Raw genomic sequence first — 10,064 nt, 5'->3', positions numbered from 1 at the left:
CATCATATTATGTAAATGTAAATTATCATACAATAAAAGGAATACAATGTTTTGGTAGATAGTTATTAGCTTAATAATTGAATCAGTTCATCTAGGAGGTAATCCGAGGTTAACTGATCACGTCACGTTCAAGTCCATGGCGTGCACAGTGTGTATTGAGTTTATTTAAAAATATTTGAAAATGGGGCTGCCCTCAGTTGCCCATGCACTGTGTATACTGTAGTCTATAGCCTATTTCAGCCTCGTCTGTGGAAAATAAGATAACTGGACAACAGAGTTCTTCTGCTTCGTTCCTCTCACTGCATTTAAATTAATTCATCATATTACAGAAAAATATGTCCCGTAAAAGAAAAAGAGCACCAAGCCCATCCTAGAGGACCCTGCATAATATTTTATTTCAAATGTATATTTCTATGGAAAATCCATGTGTCTTTCTTCAATAGCTTCTAATTCATCCGACCCAGTGTCTCCAAATTATTTGTTCACACAAAATTCCTCAGATTTAGCCTCTTAATCTTCCTCTCAAAGTGCACCAGATTCATGCATTTCACTTTAAAAAGGTAAAAAAAAATCTCCCGGGGGGGCATACCCCCGGACCCCCCTAGCAAGGTCGTGACCTCAGGTGGCTACTATCTTAACCCAGCTAGAAATCAGAGGCAATAGTGGAAAGTAGTGTGTGTAGTATATAGCTCTGGACTACCACCATCCAGGTTGCCCAGTCCCAAAGCTTTCTCTTCAATCAGCTCAGGCTGCCTACAGTTAATACTGCGATTAAGAAAAATAGATACATTATGTTGTATATAATGTATATTATATGTTATTCATAAACATTTTGGAAAAAAAAACATGCAAGAATCAAATCTCCCACACAGCAGCACTCAAAGTGTATTTGCATATTGTGTTCTACACAATTCACAGTAAATGTGCCAAAAAGCAGACGCAGAGATCTTATAAGGGCAAAAAAATTCGGCTCTGCGCGCGCTCGCATCTTCGCTCTCCCTGAAAAGTGTGCCCACCTAAAATGTCTACAGGCCCACCCAAGTCTGACTTTCTAGAACCGGGCCTGAGAACAAATAACTTTTTGCTTTCTCATCATAACCACAAGATGATAACTTCTTGCTTTCTCATCACCATAAACACTGCTTTGTATTCGATACATCACAAGATAATGAATTGGCTTTAGTTGACTATGCATATTTTAAGTGCAGATAAACACACCACCTCTATAATTATTATTTTTTTATTCAAATGCATAGTGTTAGCCTTGAAATCCAGACCAACATCTAGAACGATATAGGGTCTGGCCACGATCGATAGAACTCCCCAACTCCGTGCATTTCAAATACCACTGCACGCAATTGGATAGCACTACGACCAATCGGAGCAATACACGAGGTGACGTATTATTAAAAAAAAGAGATTTATATTATTATAACAATAAATGATCTCAAGAAAAGGCCTTTTGTTTTCTCAAGATAAGTTCATTCATATAGTTGCAAGCACGTCTTTTATGGGCTCCTACATTCCTGTTATGATACTATCATGAGTTAATAATATCGTATCGAGATAATGTGTTGATTGAGTTGTTATCAAGAAATAACAGCTTTAATAAAAATAATTGCAAGAATTCAATATAATGCAATCTGTAGTAGGCTACATCAGTACAGGCCTATATTATATATGAAGTGTAACATGATCCAAATTATATAACAGTATAGTTATGTGTATGCATGATGTTAAATTACAGTAGCTATGCCTTTAACCACAGACAAAGGCCATTCTTCATAATAAGTTTGCCTTGAAAAAAGGGCAACAGTATACCAGCAGTCAAGTATGAACATGTTTTAGTAAGGTACATTTCCAATGCTACCTGATGTAAATGATGAAGGAAAAAATACAGTCATCTTAATTTCAGTCCTGACTCCGACTTTAAGAAAAAACTAGGAACCTATCTAATTATAAATAGCCTACTTCTGTGTTTTATCCAGTTACATTTTTTAATGTAACGTTTTTAACGTTTAATTTAATTTAACGTAATTTTATGTAACTGCATATTTTTATACTGAAATTATGAGTATTATTATTTTGCTGATCCTCCATTGGGTTCATTTAGCGATGTTACCTATACTTACGAGTGGTACTGGTGCAACTGTTGCCTTATCTAAGTACTTATTCGCCCACTGAATAAAACTAGTTCCTGCAGCTGTGGCTGTAAACTTGCTGTGATGGATCCTGTGCAGTTTCTTTATAGGTCCATGAGTTACTCACGCAGTCACAGAGAGACCGCCTTGTTATTATTTACGCTCATGTAAAGTAGGTCATGGGAAGAGGAAGCTGAGCTTAATGGTCTTGGCCCTAACTATCCAGCATAGGCGCCTTCGAGGAACAACTTTCTCGTTCGTTGTATCTCCGCGAATGCTGCTCGTGAACAACAGGCACAGGTAACGTTAAAGAGTTGTTTTTTTATCCAGCGCTGATAGAATCACGCAGCTAATGGAAGCTAGTTAGCTACTTCATGAATGTGCATCAGCTGGTCTGCGTCCAGTCCCACTTTTCTCTCTATACGGCTAATAAAACGTGAACCCATTGTAGTCAACGTTATCGAGCGGTGCATTATAATATTGTCACACGTATAACCAGCAGACTGTCTTGATTTGACCTTGTTTTTTTTAAACCCGCTAACATGAATAATAGCTATGTGGCTAGCGATAGCTGCGCCTGTTAGCTCGGCTGGGTAGCATAAGAAAACAGCATCACACACGTCAAAACATAATACCATTTGACTGATGATTGCAATACGTTGAAGACTAGAACCAGTAACGTAGTGTTTGGTTAAGTTGTCAGGATGGTGTGTGTAAATGTCAATATCGATTTTTCTCGACTGGGGATATACAATGTAATGATAATATTGCTTAATTAGGCTGATCCAGGATAGTAGTGAATGTTGCTGGTTGGAAAGTAGTGTATTAGTGCATGGGACGATAAGATAATATTCTTCAATGTAAGTCAACATCTTTTTCTTTCTTTTATGAAAAACAACCAAACAATCCCTTACAGCGGGGAAACTGAACAATGTTAAATAAATAAATATATATAAATCAGAAATCCAATTTAGGGCTGTATTTTAGCCTGTTCAAGTCACTTTTGTGAGGATATTAAATTGTTGTATTTCTCGATAGTGGAAATTCACCACACTCTCTAATGAACTGTTTTCAATTCATTTCAAATTACGGTTGATTAAAAGTATATTTACATCCCTAAAGTACATATAACCGAACGAAGTGTGTCATGCGAATGATTCAGAGGACATGCCCAACCATGCAGAAAGCTACATGCAGAACTGTAAGAAGCTGGCTTAAGGTGAACCGCCACAGAAGTCCTCTAGTCTAGTGTGTATGGTTCTCAAGATAATTGTGTTGTGGTTTTGTATCTTAGCAGCTGGACTGATGCTCATCTGATGCACCTGCTTCTAAGTCGCTGCTGCTGCTGCTGCTGCTGCTGCGGCCATGTCCAGGCGCAGCAGGAACAGTCGAGCATGGCGATATGTCTGGGGTGGGATCCGGCGCGATGCTGATGCTCGGGCTCTAGTGTTGGCTTCTGAAAGTGAAGATTGGAACTATGACCGACTAGAGGTAAGCAGTAAGCATACAGTGGGGGAGGGCTGTAGTTTGCCCCTCGACAGAAAGCTCTGAACAGATATGACGTGACTTTGGTGTGGACATGTATGATTTTGTTTTTGTGTTATATGATGACAACCTACATTTTACACCCCAGGCAGAAGAGAATTGTTTCTTGTCATCATTACAAGACAACATTACGAAACCTCAAGTCTCTTATCTGCCTTTGGAGATAATAAACAGTATCCGTTTGTTTTTGCTGATGTCTTATACTTGAAGATAAAGTATTACTTAATCGCATGCTTTATATCAGAAACAATCACTTTTTTTAACCACAGAAAGGAACAATGTAGCGTCTGCATTTTTCCTACATCTTCCAATCCAAGGCCCTATGATGGTGTTAACAGCAGCCTTTAAAGGCACTACGAGTAAGATGGCACGTTGGCGTCCCCTTTGGACAAAAGCGGTAGTATTTTTACGACGCCCGCTGTCGCAAATGCTCGTGCCAGGCGCGTGAGCGTGGACTGAGAAGGGCGCAATATAGTGCATGTTCGTGTGTTGAAAGTGTGAGGACTCTTTTCGGCTCCGTGAGAGTGGTTTTGACACTGCATCAACTAATGCCAGTCAGTACACACACCTGCTTGCAATGAGTTGATTCAGCAGCGTCACCTAACTACTCTCTCTCTCACGGAGCTGTGTCCTCACAGAAAGCGAATGAATGAGAGACGGCAGTTAGTAGACTATGGATCACGATGAGGTAATGTGTTTGTGTTGTTGATGTAAATAATGACTATTTCAGATAATGGTTATCTGATGATGGTGAAGCAAAGCAAACTTTGTGTTAGTACCAACCGCTCATTCATTTAGCAGTCTAGTTTCGCTCTCGTGAAATTGTATACACGTTGCTTGGCAACGTCCTCCCGCCCGCCTATCACTCACTCTCCCTTTTCGCTTTTCTTCATTGCATTCTCTTTTTTTTCTTTGATGGTTCAGCCCCGTTATCAGTCATTTATGACGACAAATAACTGTCTCAAACAAGGCTCCCGCTCCCCTTCCCTCACCTGGAGGGATAGGCTTCTCAAATCGCGTTGCAGCGCCACACTGAAATCTGCAACCAATACGGATATGTGACCATAGAGCCTGCACGAGCGAACCGAAAATCGGACTGGGTGTGCGACCAGACCAAAAGCAGTAATAAAAACTATATAAAAACGTCTTTCTTTGCACTGATGGTCTCGTTTGCTGTTAAAGGTAATTTATGATTATCAGAGGAAACATGAGGTTGTTTAAAAGATATTTAAATGTTACTCGTATCCGCTTTAACAGTCAGTGCGTTTACATGCAGACTCATAATCGGGTAACTAAACGAATAAGACTTCAACAGGACTTTTAAACTGCATGTAAACACCTTTATCCGATCTACTTCGCACACAAATCGGCACAATAACGGACAAGAGATGTCGGATAAGAACACCTAGATAACTCGTTCATAGTCGGCATTCTCTCTGCATGTATACAGGGATCGGACATCGCTTATCGGACTTCTCGTTCTGTGCTTGTGTGCCTGCGCGTAATAGGCTACACCCATGGCTACACCATGGGTTATTGACGGAAGAGAACCGGACGTGGCTCTTTCAACACTTGTTGAAAGCATGGTTGAAAGGGCTACAGCGCCACCTAGCATAGTGGAGACAGCCGTGCATTGGACATTTATCCGATATCTGAAAGGCCATGTAAACTCAGACAAGTGACACGGTCCGTTCGAGTGTCTAGTTCGATATATGTGATAATCTAATCTAGTTGTGCCATGGAAACGCACTGACTGAAACCATTACTGTGTTGCTGCTGACTTTTAAACCTGTTCTTCCTTTCTACATTGTTGCTCCCCAGTACAGTGATTCAGACTCTGAGGCGGACTTTTCAACAGTGATGGTCCCTCCGGTCCCTAGTGCTGTGCCTGTCACCGGGGAGTCCTACTGTGGCTGTGACTCCCAGGCTGAGACCAGCTACAACCCTCGTCTGCGAGCTTTCCACCAGGTTAAAGACTGCCACTGTGGAGAGGATGACCAAGGTCTAGTAGAAACTGCTGCATTTCAAGGCAGAGTCAGTGATTTTGGAGAATTGGAGGTCTAAATCACTTTTTGTCAAAATCTGGCACACAAAAAACCCACTGTTCATAAACAGCCTAGGCTCAGATTTGTTTTCAGTACATAAATACAGCCAGGTAGTGGGTCTTGGGGTTATAATCAGAGATTTTTACAAAAAGTGATTTTGACAACAAGCTTTCTCCAGAAAAGCTGACTCCGTCTTTAATTGGCTTACTCAATTTTTGACCATGAATCAATTAATGACTTAGGGCCGATGTTTCAGAGTTTGACTGGGTTTGGGACACCAACAGCCGATCGACAGCGACATTACTGAGCTGTGACAATCGCAAAGTAAACTTCCACTCTGAATACAGCTGTGGCACGGCAGCAATCCGCGGCTCCAAGGAGCTGGCTGAAGGGCAGCACTTCTGGGAGATAAAGATGACGTCCCCAGTGTATGGAACAGACATGGTAAACCTCCCAATAATCACCCGCTTTTAATGTGTAAAATAACTTTCCTGAAGACATCCAAAGCTAGAGCAAATGTTTTGTCTGAGACAAAGCTGAAGTTAATTTGTCTTAATAACTCTTTGTTTCTGTACAGATGGTTGGCATTGGGACTTCTGATGTCAACTTAGACAAATACAGACACACGTTCTGCAGTCTGTTGGGGAAAGACACAGACAGCTGGGGTCTTTCCTACACCGGTAAGCTTAACACAATGTGCTATAATGTAGCAGTAACTAGTCACAATACTTCTTGTCTGAGTCACACTTCAGTTCTGTACTTGTTTTCCCTTTTTGCCAGGCCTGTTGCATCATAAAGGAGACAAGATGAACTTCTCCTCCCGCTTTGGACAGGGCTCCATCATTGGAGTCCACCTGGACACATGGCACGGCACACTCACTTTCTTCAAGAATCGCAAGTGTATAGGTTAGTGCTGGACCAGCAAAGTACACTATTGACCGCAGAGCTGGTAGTTTGATTCCTATTTTGTTGATTTGTAAGGATGCACTGGGACACATTTTTTTCTCTTTTGATATCAGTTCTGTTTTCTGATTAGACAAGAGCTCTATTGGTCCCCATAACCCTTTCAATACTCAATTTTTTGGGCCGATAATGATATCGCTGTGTGAATCTTAAACGATTTTAAGGACCTGAGTATTTTTAACATAAAAAACGGTATTGATCCAAACCCCTTGTTTGTTTATATTAAAAAAAAATTAATGCTTTCTAAGATTGATTGATTGATTGATTGATTGATTGATTCTTTTAATGACCACACAGCCAGGCTGGTGGAATTTGTTTTCAGTACAGCTTGGTACAGGTTCCTACTTTACATTAAATACAAAACGTATAACATAAATATACATACAGATAATAAATAAGGGCCATATGAATGAATGATGAATACTATCTATACACACCAATACCGGTGCATCAGCAAAACAATCAAATTTTGGCCAATATTGGGGGCGCCCTTAGCTCAATTGGTAGGGCGTCCCCCCCATGGGCCTCGGCCAGCAGCGGACCCGGGTTCGATTCCAGCCCGTGGTCGCTCTCTGCATGTCGCTCCCCTCTCTGCCCCATTTCAACTCTGTCTCAACACTATCAATAAAGCATAAAAATGCCAAAAAATATCTTAAAAAAATAAAATAAAAAAAATGGCCGATATATCGGTCTGGCTGGGTCAATCTTAATACTTCTCTATGAATCTGTGTTCACAACTCAACACATATGGCCGCAGTGTGGTATTATAACAGGACTTTTCTCATCATTTCTCCATCCAGGCGTGGCCACCACAGAGCTCCAGAATAAGAGGTTTTACCCGATGGCTTGCTCCACGGCGGCCAAGAGCAGCATGAAGGTGATCCGCTCCTGCTCTGCGCCCACCTCCCTGCTCTACCTCTGCTGCGCTCGCCTTCGCCAGCTGCTGCCGGACTGTATAGACAACCTGGACGTGTTGCCACTGCCGCCGGGCCTCCGACAGCTGCTCCACAACAAACTGGGCTGGGTGCTCAGTCTCAATAGTGGCACCACAGAAGAAGAAGAAGAAGAAGAAGAAAGCCCAGATAGGGCGGAGCTTCCCGCCTGCTCTCCCGTCCCCCCCCTGGCCGGACCGTCCTGCTCTGAGAGCGACTCTGAGGGATGCACCTCAGACCCCGAAGCCTGTCGGAGGAAGAGATGTCGCTGGACATGACCGGACATGCCCACCAATCCTACCTCCTCTTAAACACTGGCAGACATAACCTTGGCAACTTTATCTAGTGTTTCCTAACCTGCCTCAAACTTTCCTTTTTTGAGGTGCAGTCAGCAATTCTGGAGAACGCTTGCGCACAGTACGGATAATTAGCGGATCGGGAGGAGATATATTCACTTATTTTGACAAAGTGATGCTGACAGCAAACATTCTCCGGAATCGCTGACTCCACCTTTAAACACTGGCAGACGTTACTTTGGCATCTAATCTAGTGTTTCCTTCCTGCCCCAAGCTTTCATTAACATCCATGTTATCCAATAGTTAAGAAATGAACCAGGATCGGAGCGGTACGAACGTAAGCGGAAAACCGTGACGGCAGTATTCTAGCCTGCACGTTTTTACTGTGATCTTGTCTCATGCCATTCAGATGTCTTCATGCTCGACATGCATTATTCAGTATCCAAACCAGCTTCAGTAATAGTAGGTGCAAAGATTTGTGGTTATAACTTGGTCAGCTAGCATAACTTCTTGCCATGCACGTGTGGGCTTTGGTCATATGCTACGGGATAAACACAAAAGTTAGGTATGGCCGGATTTATGGATTATCTGCAAAAATAGGGGTGTTAAAATTACTAAATATTTTCTGTCTATTAATTTTGTATGCAAATAATGTATCGTTCTTAACCTAAATGCTATCGATGCATTGTCAAAGTAATCTGTTGACAGGAAGTGACATGCCATAGGTCAAAGAGTTCTCATTGCTTAGCCACAGGTTACACCTCTAAAGCAAAATGAAAAGAAATGTTAGCAGGAGGTGGAGTGAACCTGAATGTATTGTGCAGCTTGTAGTCCTTAAAAAAACAAAAGTATGTGTATATTTGGAGCAGCCATCATCTCCAAGCAACTCCCACACCTGTGACTCCTCATCAGATAATTCTTGTTTCTCGTTTGTGGTGACGTCCGTCTGTCACCAGCTTTTGACAGTGTCCTATCGAAACCTTATGCTACTTGTTTGTAAAAACTAAGATTTCATCTTCCTTTTTTTTTAAAGATATACGCAGTGTACGTTGTTACTTAAATAACCTTTTTTCAGTGTTAATGTCATGAGACAAGTGTGTCTCTCAGAAGAGACTGCCGCACATTTTAACTTCCAATTTTAAAAAGTTATTTCCTTTCGATTGACAATATGATGTTATGAGCAGTTTTAATGTTAAACTTTTTTTGTACTGATCTGTTTATGCAAGCGTGTTCTTTTGGTTTTCCCCAAGGCCTTTAACATTAAGTTCTCACTATAGGGTCTACTGAAAGGTGCCTGTAAAAAAGCTCTTTGTTTCCCCACTAAAGTAGAGCGGTGGCTGTGGTAAACAGGAAATTGGTTTCAATATGATCACAGAAACTTGACCCAGGTGTTAAAGTGTCAGAGTATGCCAACTGCTGCTTAAGTCACCAGTCTCTGATCATGTTCTTATGGTACTATGCAATAGAAGCTCAAGCTACTTATGTGATAAGGGTTTTCAGAGGGAAACGCATAATAACTGAGGCACTGACAGTGGGGATGGTACCAGAGGACCATGCTCCGTTAGTCATGCGTAGTGTGACATGATTCACTTAATCCTGTCTACCTGTGTATTGACTTGTCAGTTGTTTCCCCTATATATCTAGATGTTACCACCGAAAGGTCAGCTGTAGTCCTTCAGATGTATTGTTCGTCTTATTTCACAGTATTAGTCTTACATGGATGCCTCCAAGCACTTTTTCTTAACATTGTTCTGTAAATAGGAAAAATTTTAAGTGTTTCTTCTATACCATGCCATACTAATAATACTGTATTTGAAGGCCTTTACTCACCCTTTTTCCCTGTATAACTTATCAGCATGATTTTCAGCTGAAAAATAAAATGAATGCTTAATAAGCAAAAAGGATTGGCTGTGTTTATTTATCCCACAGGCAACAGGTACCATAGAAATATCAGTTGGTTTCAAGATGTCAAGTTATTGTGTTCAACAAAAGTGCTTTAATTTGTGCTTTAATTTGAACATTTCTGGAGTGCAATAAACAATAAACCTTATTTTACCAAAGTAAAAGCAAAAATCATGGTTTAACAATCATGTGTAAAATCTTCACGTTATTTATTACACTCCCTCTTATCTAATAACTCGG

The 10,064-nt window shown here is 41.1% G+C and overlaps 1 protein-coding gene across 1 annotated transcript; it reads left to right on the top strand.

Annotated features, from left to right (window-relative positions):
* Positions 1 to 2,320: 2,320 nt before the first annotated feature.
* On the top strand, positions 2,321 to 9,799 carry spsb3a (splA/ryanodine receptor domain and SOCS box containing 3a). Its single transcript, XM_080043814.1, has 7 exons — positions 2,321 to 2,441; positions 3,436 to 3,632; positions 5,508 to 5,688; positions 5,988 to 6,175; positions 6,309 to 6,411; positions 6,512 to 6,637; positions 7,495 to 9,799. Exons 2-7 carry the CDS (start codon positions 3,507 to 3,509, stop codon positions 7,902 to 7,904), a joined length of 1,134 nt encoding a protein of 377 aa, XP_079899940.1. The 5' UTR covers positions 2,321 to 2,441; positions 3,436 to 3,506; the 3' UTR covers positions 7,905 to 9,799.
* The last annotated feature ends 265 nt before the right edge of the window (positions 9,800 to 10,064 follow it).

This window comes from Ammodytes marinus, assembly GCF_949987685.1.
Source record: "Ammodytes marinus genome assembly, chromosome: 16".
Classification (NCBI taxonomy): Eukaryota; Metazoa; Chordata; class Actinopteri; order Uranoscopiformes; family Ammodytidae; genus Ammodytes; species Ammodytes marinus.
This window is presented reverse-complemented; position numbering and strand designations above follow the sequence as displayed.